Source organism: Podarcis vaucheri, assembly GCF_965113315.1.
Source record: "Podarcis vaucheri genome assembly, chromosome: 7".
Taxonomy (NCBI): domain Eukaryota; kingdom Metazoa; phylum Chordata; class Lepidosauria; order Squamata; family Lacertidae; genus Podarcis; species Podarcis vaucheri.
The window spans coordinates 20,211,830-20,226,094 of NC_138765.1; the positions used below are offsets into that span (position 1 = coordinate 20,211,830).

Consider the following 14,265-nt stretch of genomic DNA (forward strand, 5'->3'; position numbering starts at 1 on the left):
AAATATTTTTCCAAATATTAACATTCATTATGCATATAGTTCTATGCAGTGTTGTATGCATTTGTTTATGTGCTGGTTGCTTGAGGAAACCTGTAGTGAATGTGTATGTGGGGATTGTTTTTTAATGAAAGTGATTTTTTTAAAAAAAATCTCAGAAAGAATTGATTGTATTTTTAGTGGACGTGGTAAACAAAAACACCCTTGTTTCTCAGAAGGAGCAAGGAGCAAGACAGGAATTGGGGGTGTGGCTAAATTCAACATCAATATTTCCAGAAAATTCAATCCCTTGGGACACGATGGCAGATGGAAGATTAATTCACATGGGCACCCACCAAACCTCCTTAGAATCATAGAATTGTAGAGTTGGAAGGGACTGTGAGGGTCATCTAGTCCAACCCCGGCAATGCAAGATCCTTTTGATCAACGTGGGGCTTGAACCCACCACCCTAAGATTAAGAGTCTCATGCTCTACTACCTGAGCTATCCCATAGGGCCTCATCACTGCCCCATATAAACAGAGTGTGTGCCAGAGAACACCCCAAAACACAAAAAGCTACCTCTGCTCCTGGGTTTTTTAAAATAGAAGCTTTAGCACGTGCTAATATACACCTCCATGTGCTGGAAAGCTTTCTGCAGACCAATCTAGCACTGTTAAAAGCACAACAGCCAATTTGACCAATTTAGGAGGGCAGCCAGTGATTGTACAGTGGTACCTCGGGTTACATACACTTCAGGTTACATACTTCAGGTTACATACGCTTCAGGTTACAGACTCCGCTAACCCAGAAATAGTGCTTCAGGTTAAGAACTTTGCTTCAGGATGAGAACAGGAATCATGCTCCGGCAGCGTGGCAGCAGCAGCAGGCCCCATTAGCTAAAGTGGTGCTTCAGGTTAAGAACAGTTTCAGGTTAAGTACGGACCTCAAGAACGAATTAAGTACTTAACCCGAGGTACCACTGTACCTGCCTTCTCGTGTGACTGCCCAGTGCAAGACTGCAGTGGGCACTTCACATTTCAGAAAGGTTTGTCTGTTTTCTTTCAGGCAAACTCTGGAAATCTTCCCAGAACACAGGGTTGCTTGATCAAATTGCACATCCTTTCCACTCTATTGTTCCTGGGCCTAAGTCAGAATTGGGCTGACATATGTGGTGCAGTGATTACAGTGCCAAGCAAGAGATCAGGGGAGAAGGTTCAAATCCTACTCACTGAGTGACTTTGAACTAGTTACTATCTCTCAGCATAACCTACTATACAGGGTTGTTTTGAGAATCGCATGGAGTGGGGTAGTCAGGTATGCTGCCTTTCACTCTTAAGATGTTTTCTATATGTGCTGCTATGTTGTGATATTTTTGTATGGAAGGGATTTTATTATTTAACCCAGTATTGTATTTTGAAAAAAAAAATTAGCTTCTGTTGTATTTGTTACCTTTCTGTAAACCAACAGGAGACCGTTTTGGTGTTAAGTGGCATAGAAGCATATGAAATAAAATAAAGGAATAAAAATGTTGCGTCCATTTTATTTATAAAAATGCTTGTATACTGCAATTTCGTGGTTTACAACGCGTGTGTTTGTGTGTGTGGTGAAAACCACCTAAACATTCAAACTGTCAGCTAACTTTCACAGAAGATGTTTTCTTAATTGTCTGCATAAGCCTGGCAGCACAGAAAAGTTTTCATTAAATGGTGGAAAGTTAAAGGGAAGACGCTCCATCAGCAGAGCATTCCACAGAACTGGAGTTGATGGCACTAAAGGTTTGGTTTTGTGTCAATGTCAAATTATCCTCACCAACTCAGGGAATGACCGAAACTCCTGCAGATGATCTTAGTGATCATAGAATCAAAGAATCGTAGAGTTGGAAGGGGTCTTGGGGGTCATCTACTCCAAACTCCTGCAATGCATTGATGAAAAGTGGCCATCCAACCTCTGCTTAAAAACCTCAAATGAAGGAGAGTTCACCAGCTCCTGAGGGAGATCATTCCACCGTCAAACAGCTCTTACTGTCATAAAGTTCTTCCTGATGGTCACTTTAGTCAGATTCTTGCACTTGGATCACACTGGGATATAAGGGTCCAGGCAGTCCTTTGGTACCCTGGACTTCAGTTGGTCAAAGTTTTGTAAATTAATTCAAAGACCTTGAAGTATGGCTAGTATTAGAACTGGGCATGAAATAAGCGCCCTCCCATCATTTGCCTATTTGAAGATAGTTACAAAAACTAGCTATTCCAAGGCAAGGAGAGGAGGTACGGGAGCTGACCTTGAGAATGGGGAAGAGAAGTTAACCAGCTACAAGGGCCAGAGGTAAGAGAAGAAATTTGCATCATTCTAGTTTTATTATAAACCTACGCAATTCATATTTCCCAAACCATTGGCTTCAGATTTACATCTATGTTTGTTCACTGTGTGTGTGATGTTCGTTTAAAATAAAGGTGTATGCACAGAGTCGTGAACTATGTCCACCCCCATCCTGACTGGATCATTGAATTAGGACTTGCCAGACAAACAGGCAAAAGCAAATTTGCAAATTACCATTTACCAGGTTGCCTGTGGTGAGCAAAGATTGACTCTAAGTCACTAGACAGTAAAATGTTTGTAAAAAACACACAAAATAGCTTATAGGCGAGAGAGTGTTGCTGTGTTGCTGTGCTACAGATGACTAGCAGTACTTAAAAGAGTGGAGTTTTTATTCCTTCCCCCCCCATCAGATGTTGTTTTCGTGCTAATTTCTACGTCATGTGCTTACTGAAGAGGTAAGATTTGTCACGCAGCCCTCCTTGATTCTTCCTCCTCTGATGGACCTAGCAAGAAAGGTACATCGAAATGGGCACACATCTACTCTTCGGACATGTGCGCTACATGTTTCAACTGGGACGCGGATGGTGCTGCGGTCTACACCACTGAGCCTCTTGGGCTTACCGATCAGAAGGTTGGCAGTTCGAATCCCCACAACAGGGTGAGCTCCCGTTGCTCTGTCCCAGCCCCTGCCAACCTAGCAGTTCGAAAGCGCGCCAGTGCAAGTAGATAAATAGGTACCATTGCAGTGGGAAGGTAAACGGTGTCATGGTGTTCCATTGCGCCAGAAGTGGTTTAGTCATGCTGGCTACATGGCCCAGAAAGCTGTGGACAAACATCGGCTCCCTCAGCCTGAAAGCGAGATGAGCACCGCAACCCCATAGTTGCCTTTGACTGGACTTAACCATCCAGGGGTCCTTTACCTTTTTACCTATTGTTTCAACTCTTGAGCAGTTGCAGGAAGTCCCCAGTCAAGACATCAGCAACCAGCAGAAGGAGTTTTTTAAAGACAACAACAACAACAATGCTGAAATACTGTTTGTTTGTTTGTTTGTTTGTTTGTTTGCTTGTTGCATTTATATCCCATATTTTTTCCCAAGGACCTCAAGGTAGTGTACATGATTCCCCCCTCCTTATTTAACCCTCACAACAATCCTGTGAGGGAGGTTCTGCTAAAAGGCAGTAACTGGCCCAAGGTTACCCAGTGAGCTTAATGGCCAAGTGGCGATTTGAACCCTGGTCTCTAACCTCTCTAACCACAACACAACACTACCCTGAATATATTTTTGCTCCCCCGGGCTTTCCCAGTGGGGGTTTCAGTTTTGTTTTAACAATATTTGTTGGTTTTGTGTTTTTAAGAGTTTTTATTATTTTATGTCTTGAGATTGCGGTTTATAACGTGATTAATAAATTAATGGTATTATTACGACATACCTCTCCCACCTTTCCTCCAAGAAGTGCAAAGGGGCCTGCATGGTTTCTCCCTGTCTTCGATTTACCTTCACGACGGCCCTGTGGCGTAGGCTAGGCTGAGAGCTTCATAACTGAGTGGGAATGAGAAATCTGGTCTCCACAGTCCTAGCCCAGCGCTCTAACCACTATGCTATGCTGGCTCTCAGTATTTCAGTCACTCTTATTCTGGGAATTCACCACCACACTCGGAAAAACCAGTGCAGAATTTTCCCCCATATGAACTGGGTCGCAAGCTCGGTAGATCTCATGGTTGACGTGCTGGAATCAGCAGCCACACACAGCTACTTCCCCTTCCTCTTCCTGTGATGTCTAGTTAAGCTGAAACCTAAGCTGTTGCATCACTACAGAGTGTATTTTCAGTTCTCCCTCCTCCCTACCCGGTTTCAGCTAATGCATTGGAATGGTGACAGGGAGACAAAATGATGACATCGTGCTGCTACACATTTCCCCTAAGTAGGTGTTAACAGTGAGAAAATGGAGAATCAGGAGGAGCCAAGGCTGACATTTATGGCAGCAAATGCACCTTGTTTAACAGCGCTGGGGCAAAAGATGCACTTGCATTGCAGAATTGGCACCAAAGTAAACCTACAATGCCACATCCTTGATTCCCAACCGCGTCAAAGAAATATAAATTTCCCCAGATGGAATACAACATTTGTTGCATCCTTTCCTAAATCTGTCATGCATGTGTGGGTGTTAGTTATTTGTTTTACAAATAAATCAGTTTAGCTGTAAGAATTAAGCGACGTACATGAATTGAGATGCAGATGGAGGACACTTTCACAGAGCTATGGGCCATTATCTTCAGTTGGAGTTATTCTGAGAGTTGAGCCACACAGCCAGGAAAATCACATGATGTTGCTTAGCGTGAAGACTAAACCACTTCTACCTGCAAGTATGGAATTGTGACTTTCAACTCTTCCCCCAATGAAAAGCAGACTTTCTGGATGCAGAATACGTCTTCCTGACATATTTTTACAGCATTCGTTGATAGGTGTTCTTACCCGCTCTTCACCTTAGGACCCCAGGGCAGTTTACAACAATATGAAAATGGCGTACACAAGAATGGGGAAGGGCTGTAGCTCAGCATTTGAGGTTCTGCTCACCATGCAGAAGGTCCCAGGTTCAATCCCAAGTAGGGCTGGGAGAGACCTCCTGTCTGAAACTCTGGAGAGAATACTGAGCTAGATATCCCAATGGTCTGCCTCTGTATAAGGTAGCCTCCTAGGTTTATAATATTAAAATCAGTTAAAGCAATTTACAATCAAGGGAATAGGGTGGGTTCTGATACAGTGGTGCCTTGCAAGACGAAATTAATCCGTTCCGCGAGTCTCTTCGTCTTGCGGTTTTTTCGTCTTGCGAAGCACGGCTATTAGCGGCTTAGCGGCTTAGCGGCTATTAACGGCTTAGCGGCTTAGTGGCTTTAAGAAAAAGGAAACAAACTCACAAGAACTCGCAAGACGTTTCGTCTTGTGAAGCAAGCCCATGGGGAAATTTGTATTGCGAAGCAACTCAAAAAACGCAAAACCCTTTCGTCTAGCGAGTTTTTCGTCTTGCGAGGCATTCGTCTTGCGGGGCACCACTGTATTGGTATATTTTAGATGCTAAAGTTCAGGGTAAAGAGGTGTGACGTCAGCATGTAATGAAACTATATCATATACAACAAAGGTGCCAGACACACCTCTGTGGGGGAAATCAAAATTCTGCAGTTAAGGGGTTGACCCAGAGAATACCCTCTGCAAGCTTCCCACCCAATGGACTTCCAAGGGCAGTGGAAATATCAAGGGGAGGAGCTCTACCAATCTTCCAGCTATTTGGGAGCAAAGATGTTTAGGGCTGCATTCACATGGCAAGTTGTCTCATTTTTCCTGACGTTCCCCTGTTATTTTCCACATTATATTTGAGTTTTTGCACAACGTAAATGCTCGTTTCTGTATTCTTTGATTCTGGGGTGAGGAGGGGAGATCATTTCCTTAACCTGAAAAAATCACAGGGGTAAAGTGACAAAATTTGGGTTGTGTTCCAGCATAATTTTCCCCCCTGCTGTCTTCATCGGGGAATCATAGGGGCCCCCAAAAAAATTTAAGGGGAAAAAACAGGATGGGTGTACATTTCCAAAATATAAGAAACAAATAAAATAAAACCTACATACAGCAACAGTGTTTTGTGTTGTGTAGGCTCTTATGATGTAAGTAATGGGCCCCCAATCATTTTAAGTTAGAGCTTAATAATTATTTCACTATTAATAAACTTCTTTTTAATTGTATTTCAGTTCAACAATTACTTTGATAAAATACATATTTTGTTATGTGCAAATGGCTTTAGATACTGATTAGGTCCATAAATTACCATATAGCATATATTCAACACAAAAAACAGTGACATTTGGTTGTTGACAAAGGACAGCTGGACATATATAGGGACCTATTACCTTTAGTAACTTAAACCTAAATCAAACCTAAATCTGGCCCTGATGGGAACAAAAGAATACATATGCAGAAAAGCAGGAAATAACAATATTGTCTAATGATGTTCATTGTCTCTCCCAACCCTATCTGGAGTTGCTGGCGATTAAACCTGGGACCATCTTCATGCATAGCAGATGCTCTGGCAATGAGCTATGGCCCAAGCATTTCAAAAAGTAAAAAAAAGACATCAGATCAATCACAGTGTAATGTGACATTTTACCCTGATTAGCCCTTAAGTCATATGCAATCCACAATTCGCCTCCCTTCATTCATCGACCCCCATTCCATGACTCACATCTCTATTTTCATGTAGGTCCCACCTGAATTGCAGGTTAATCTAATAAACTAGTTTATCGTTACCGAGAACAGCTGGATGCTGAAGATAAAATTCTTTGACTCAGACCGTCAAACAATCAGGATGATGACATTCAAACAAGCTACACCCATGTTCCGTGCACCTTATCTGTGCTCCTGTTCATGGCTGCTGAGAACATTTGCTCTCCTCATGCCTTTCTGAATTGGCAACATCCTGGCTAATGTACTGTCCCGTCCCAGACTGAAGCTTGCATTTCTCCTAAGGTTTTGGAGGCCCCGGATGCTTGAGCTCCAGAAGGAACCCCCCGCAACTCAGGCAATGGCAAGTACTCCCTGGCTGATGTCTCCTTTCCCATGGGCCACAGCAATCTTCAGCCGGATGGAATTACACTTCTCCATCATGGAGCGCCATACTTTAGTGATCCCATCATCCATGGCAGAGGAGAGGAAGAAGAAGATGAAGGGGTCCAGGAAAGCATTGCATACACTGGGCAGCACAGCCACACTGCGCCACCAGACGTTATCCATCACGATGAAGCCCACCACGTGGGACACATTGTAAGGACCAAAGCAGAGAACAAAGAAGGAGAGTGTGGCTGTGGCCACCCGCACCGCACGGCGTTTCTTTCTCATGTTTAGATGCGACCCAACCAGGACACGGATGCTGCCGGCGTAGCAGAAAGAGGTGATGACCAAAGGAAGGAAGAACAGGACCACGGACAGCTCCAGCCTCACAGGTGCCAACACGGCCAGCTGTTCTTTGCTGAAGTTGCTGTAGCAAGAGGAGCCATTGCTCTCAAAGACCCTGGATGGGATGTCCCTGTTGGTCTCCAGGGCAAAGATGAGAAGCCCATGGAATCCGACGAGACTCCATATCCCCAAGGAGACCAGGCACGAGTAGCACGGCTTTTTGTAAGCCTGATAGTGGATGGGATATGCAGCTCCTAGGAAGCGCCCCACGCTGACCACAGTCAGGAAGCAGGCACTGGTGTAGATGGTGCCAAAGTGGATCAGGTTGTAAAGGGGACAGACAAAGTCTGGCTTGACCCACTTCACCTTGCTTATCTCCAGCATCTTGAGCGGTAGGAAAAGGACAAAGACCAAGTCCGACATGCAAAGGTTCATCATGTAGATGAGGTTGGGGGTCAGGCGAGCCTTGGCCCGGCAACAGAAGACATAGAGGGCTAGAAGATTGGAGGGCAGCCCCAGGAGGATGGTAACCCCGTAGACAACCAAAGAGACCAGTGTCTCCCACTCTTCCATAGCATCGGGATCAGAGGGCAGGCTGAGCCAAAGGCATTTCCTTAATCACTGCTTGCCTACCTGCTTGTCCATTCTCCAGCAACTTCTCGAGTCGTACCGGAGGGGTCCCAAACTGAGCGCTGAGTAGCTGTGTGTGTGTGTCGGAGAGAGAGAGAGAGAGTCGAGACACAGGGAGCAAACCGTGCTTAAGGTGAAATGGACTGTGAGAGATTGTTCGGTGCAGGTGACCATGAGCCAAGGCAATAAAGCCATAAACTCCCGGAAAGCTAGGCAAGAGCAGGTATTGTTAATGGCCCATTGGGCTTTTAAATACACCTGGATTGAATGGTGGGGGTGGGGGTGGGGGTGGGGAGAACAAGTGACTCGGAAGCAGGAACAGACCTCCTTGAACATTTGGAGTTACCTTTAGGGAAAGTGTTGGGAGCATCAACTGCGCTCAAGATTGTGGGGCTTTGTTGCCTTCCACAAAATTTTGCATCCCTGAAAATCTCAACTAACATTTGACATAAACTAAGCTACTAGCCCCTGGGGTTTTGGAGATAAAGTTCAAATATATACAGTCATGGGGAAAATAAAGTGCACCCTCTTTTACATAGGTAAAGCTAAAGGGACCCCTGACCATTAGGTCCAGTCGTGGCTGACTCTGGGGTTGCGGCGCTCATCTTGCTTTATTGGCCAAGAGAGCCGGCGTACAGCTTCCGGGTCATGTGGCCAGCATGACTAAGCCGCTTATGGTGAACCAGAGCAGCACACGGAAACGCCATTTACTTTCCCGCCGGAACGGTACCTATTTATCTACTTGCACTTTGGCATGCTTTCGAACTGCTAGGTTGGCAGGAGCAGGGACTGAACAACGGGAGCTCACCCTGTCACGGGGATTCGAACCGCCGACCTTCTGATTGGCAAGTCCTAGGCTCTGTGGTTTAACCCACTGTATACTTTGGTATACAGAGGAGCTCTTGGTTGACTCAATGACTACCAGGTTCTCAGGTCCTGTGGCTGCAAAACAAGCCCAAATCATCCCCCTTCTACCACTGTGCTTGATAGTTGGTATGAGGTGCTTGTGCTGATATGCTGTGTTTGGTTTTTGCTAAACGTGCCGCTATGCATCATGGCCAAACATCTCCACTTTGGCCTCATGGACATTGTTTTGCAGCTTCTGTGAGCACTGCATTCACCCTGGAGTGAATTTGTTGGGACGTCCACTCCTGATAAGATTGACAATTGCCTTGGATGTTTTCCACTTTTGCATAATCTTTCTCACTGTAGAATGATGGACTTAAAATTGGTTGGAGATGGCCTTAGAACCCTTCCCAGTCTCATGGGCAGCAGCACTTGCTTCTCTAAGAGCGTTTCGTCATCCTCCTTGGCATTCTGTTAAAGCACACCTGAATGCTCCAGACCAGCAAACTGCCAAAACCTCAGCTTTTATAGATGTGGGCACACTAGCTGATGATCAATTAAGCAAGGGTATTTGATTATCAGTTTCTGTCTGCTACTTAGCCACTTAATTCCTATAGAAGCAGTATGGGTGTACTTAGTTTTTCCACACATGATTTCTCCATCTTGGCTTTATTTCTGCTAAAAAAAATCATGACACTGAGTCATATGTCATGTGTTGTTGTTCATCTGAGGTAGCATTTACCTAATTGTAAGACCTGCGGGTGGCGCTGTGGGTTAAACCACAGAGCCTAGGACTTGCCAATCAGAAGGTCGGCGGTTCGAATCCCCGCGACGGGGTGAGCTCCCATTGTTCAGTCCCTGCACCTGCCAACCTAGCAGTTCAAAAGCACATCAAAGTGCAAGTAGATAAATAGGTATCGCTCCGGTGGGAAGGTAAACGGAGTTTCCGTGCGCTGCTCTGGTTCGCCAGAAGCGGCTTAGTCATGCTGGCCACATGACCCAGAAGCTATCTGTGGACAAATGCCGGTTCCCTCAGCCAATAAAGCGAGATGAGCGCCGCAACCCCAGAGTCGGCCACAAATGGACCTAATGGTCAGGGGTCCCTTTACCTTTACCTTTTAAGACCTGCTAAGGAACCATTGATTGCTATTATGTCCTGATATGTAAAACCACAGAATTCAAAGCAAGTACACTTTCTTTTTCCCATTACAGGTAGATAGCCCTGTTAGTCTGCCGTGGTCAAAACAAAATAAAAAAATTCCATCCAGTAGTACCTTAGAGACCAGCTAAGTTTGTTATTGGTATGAGCTTTTGTGTGCATCTGAAGAAGTGTGCATGCACATGAAAGCTCATACCAATAACAAACTTAAAGGTAAAGGGACCCCTGACTATTAGGTCCAGTCGTGGACAACTCTGGGGTTGCGGCGCTCATTTTGCTGTATTGGCCGAGGGAACCAGAGTACAGCTTCCGGGTCATGTGGCCAGCATGACTAAGTCGCTTCTGGCGAACCAGAGCAGCGCATGGAAAAGCCATTTACCTTCCCACCCGAGCTGTACCTATTTATCTACTTGCACTTTGACGTGCTTTCGAACTGCTAGGTGTGCAGGAGCAGGGACCGAGCAACAGGAGCTCACCCTATCGCAGGGATTCAAACCGCCGACCTTCTGATCAGCAAGCCCTGGGCTCTGTGGTTTAACCCTCAGTGCCACCCGTGTCCCTCCCTCCATAACAAACTTAGTTGGTTTCTAAGGTGCTAGTGGATGGGATTTTTTATATTTTGTTTCTTTTTCCCATGACTGTATATGTGAAGAGATTTGATACATTTCAAACTTTATAAGGTACCTGCCAGGTATGAAGAACCACTTTGGAGACTTTTCTGTGGGCCTGATGACCTGAACTGCCCTGCTCTCATCTCTGGAATTTCTCCTCAAGGCTGCTTGCCTGTCACCACCCTCAGTTTATTTTTAACACCAGGTGAATGCCTGTTTTTCACTGTTTTGATTTGCCATTGCTTTCTCTTGCCATTCCGCTTTTGCTATTCATTTCATCATCATTGTTGTTGTCATTTATTTACCTTTTTAAAAAAAGGGGGGGGGGGAATTGTTTCGGGAGTTTTACCAAACTAGACATTATATCAAATGAGTCTTTGATGCCAGTAGGGAATTATTCCGCTTCTCCAAAGCCAAAAAGCATCTTTTAAGAGCAGGTATGGGAAAGCTTTGGCATTGCTGAACTGCACCTCTCATCAGCCCCAGCAAACATGGCCAATCACGGGGGGGGGGGGGGAGCTGTAGTCCAGCAACATCTGGAGACCCAAAGATTCCCCAAAGGCAAAAGTGGTGAGAACACTAAATATAAAATTGATCTTTATGAAGTAGGCTAGTTTCTACATGCACTCACACATTCCTATCTATCCTGCATCTTAGCAAGCTTTGTGGTATTGGTGGGTAGGTTAGGCATTGGATTCATGTGTTGTGCTGTGTCAAGGGCTAGGTGTGGCATGTGGCTCTTTTACACCTTTGCTGCGGCTCCGGGGTGGATACTAGTGAGGGGAGGAGGCGCATTGTGTGCCCCGACACTCCTCACTGTGGCGGGCGCTGGTACTGGCTGTGACGTCGCATGGGGGCGGTGCGTGCGTTAGTCACGCACCGTCCCAACGGCACCTTCCCGCCCGCTGTCAGATTGTGGCTCCAGAGATATATTTGTTTTAAATGTCGCAATGGTTTTGCGGCTCCCAGTTGTTGTTTCTTCTTCGGAAACGGGTCCAAGTGGCTCTTTTTGTCTTAAAGGTTGCAGACCCCTGGCCTATGCTATCTACCGTGGGTTATTCCGTTAAAGGAATCTGGGGGTCGTGTATTCCGTCCGATGCCTGCTTGGCGGGAGGCCATGGCACAACCCCCGGTGACATCAGGGGGTGAGCCTATAGTTGGATGAGCATCAACAGGCTCCACCTATAGTCATCCAATGCCTAAGCCAATACCTTTTCACTGCTGTAATCAATAAAGTTGTGGCCTTTTCTTGCCCATTAACCTTATATCACGTGTCCTTGTGTATTTATTTCATATAGCAGGGTCGGGCCCTCGATCCACAAATGGCATTATCAGGGTGCAAAGACAGCCTGGTAAAAACTGTCAAGGAGGGAGACAAGGAAGGATGATGCCTGGGGAGAAGGGGTATAGCTTGGGGTTGAGGTGAGATTTGGCTTCCAAGAGGCTTGGGGACTGCATTTCCTCCTGGGCCTGTTTAAGTTCCCCCAACCCTGTTTTATGGCTGTTATTCTTCCCTTGTGTGCCAGTTTTGAAGTGTTTTTTCTAAGTGAGTAACCAATCACTGATTAAAATAAAAAATAAGTTATTTCCTAATGACTATACAGTCTGATTCCTCAGCTTCTCTTTGCCCCATTTCATACATTATTCTTTGGTTTATTGACTCTCTGCAATTGTTAACTATACCGCTCATCCTTCCGCTATTTTAGTCTTTATGGGCCATCTTTTTTTTTTATTAAAAAAAAAAAGCATTTCAAATAATGTTTATTTTAGTGACATATCACATGGCATTATTTCCACCAGGGTGAGAAAACAGATTCAGTGACTCAGTGAGGAAGCATGCTCTGCTGACTGATGGAAAGTTTACTCTCCAGAGAGAGCCAATCAGAAAAGCACAAGCCGGGGAAATGTCCCCACCCCGGAGGAGACATTTCCCTGTTATTTCCCCCCCCCTTCGAGTTTGAATAATCACCAGCCTACGTGACTCAGTCAAGATGCCACTGTGGGAAACGGTTCTCCTAGAAACCTAAAAAGCTGCCCCATGCCAGCTCAGAGCTAACTCAGTATTGTGTGCACTGAATGGGAGCAGATCTGATTTCAATCAGATGTCTGTCCCAAACATGGGCATCTATGCAGCAGTGGGGTGGGGGGTAGGCAAGAGGCAGCCCTTGAAATAGACCAGAATCCCCAGATACCCAGCTTTTTTCCTTTTTTTTAAAGTGAGTTTCTAGCATTTCCAAAACCTGAGATATGGGACAAAAGGTACAGGCAGTATTCTTCTGATTTGGGGCTGGTGGGCACCAGCAGTTTCCACTTTTCAGTGTTTGTCCCCCGCCCAAACCAGGAGATGCCTGTGCCTGAACCTGGAATCTTTAGCACACAAAGAAACAGCTCTGCCACTGAGCTATGGGCCTTACCATAAGCTGTGGCTGCAGTGACGCAGCAGTTTATTCCCCCAACTGTTAATTTCCGCATTGTATTTGAGATTTCCCATAGCATAATAGCCACTTCCTGAAAACAAATGAAACAAGCTGTTTGCAGCCCCCTTAACCCCCCAAAAAAACCCTGGAAGTAAAGTAACTAAACTTGGGTTTGTATACCAGCTTACAGTTCTTTCCTGCTATTTTCATGGGGGAATCAAGGGGGAACAAAAGCATGGATGTGCAGAAAAGGTACGGGAGAGTGAGGTATTGAAGCTCAGGGCAGCAATACCTCTCCCCATGTGAACTAACCTTTACCCTGTGATCACAATCTGAGGCCCTTCTTTATATGCCTCCTCAAGAAGTCCAAGGGGTGGCAACACAAGAACGGGTCTTTTTGTGGTGGTTTCCCGTTTCTGGAATGTTTTCCCCAGAGAGGCTGGCCTGGTGCCTTCATAGAATCATAGAATGATAGAGTTGGAAGAGACCACAAGGGCCATCGAGTCCAACCCCCTGCCAAGCAGGAAACACCATCAGAGCACTCCTGACATATGGTTGTCAAGCCTCTGCTTAAAGACCTCCAAAGTAGGAGACTCCACCACACTCCTTGGCAGCAAATTCCACTGTCAAACAGCTCTTACTGTCAGGAAGTTCTTCCTAATGCTTAGGTGGAATCTTCTTTCTTGCAGTTTGGATCCATTGCTCCGTGTCCGCTTCTCTGGAGCAGCAGAAAACAACCTTTCTCCCTCCTCTATGTGACATCCTTTTATATATTTGAACATAGCTATCATATCATCCCTTAACCTCCTCTTCTCCAGGCTAAACATGCCCAGCTCCCTTAGCCGTTCCTCATAAGGCATCGTTTCCAGGCCTTTGACCATTTTGGTTGCCCTCCTCTGGACACGTTCCAGTTTGTCAGTGTCCTTCTTGAACTGTGGTGCCCAGAACTGGACACAGTACTCCAGGTGAGGTCTGACCAGAGCAGAATACAGTGGCACTATTACTTCCCTTGATCTAGATGCTATACTCCTATTGATGCAGCCCAGAATTGCATTGGCTTTTTTAGCTGCCGCATCACACTGTTGGCTCATGTCAAGTTTGTGGTCAACCAAGACTCCTAGATCCTTTTCACATGTACTGCTCTCAGGCCAGGTGTCACCCATCTTGTATTTCTGCCTCTCATTTTTTTTGCCCAAGTGCAATACTTTACATTTCTCCCTGTTAAAATTCATCTTGTTTGTTTTTGCCCTTCCTTACATATCTTTAGGCACCAGGCAAAGAGGTTTGTCTTCAACTAGGCATTTGGCTTATTAACATTCTTTGGCCTTTTAAATGGGTCTGTAAGAGGGGTTTGTTTTGCTTTTG

General features: G+C 45.4%; 1 protein-coding gene across 1 annotated transcript; it reads right to left on the bottom strand.

Annotated features, from left to right (window-relative positions):
* Window positions 1-6,859: 6,859 nt before the first annotated feature.
* LOC309537651 (G-protein coupled receptor 42-like) lies at window positions 6,860-7,810 on the bottom strand (the record flags this gene model as incomplete). The annotated part of the gene is made up of 1 exon (XM_082232542.1): window positions 6,860-7,810. The coding sequence occupies one exon, from the start codon at window positions 7,808-7,810 to the stop codon at window positions 6,860-6,862; it is 951 nt and encodes a 316-aa protein (XP_082088668.1).
* Between the last annotated feature and the right edge of the window lie 6,455 nt (window positions 7,811-14,265).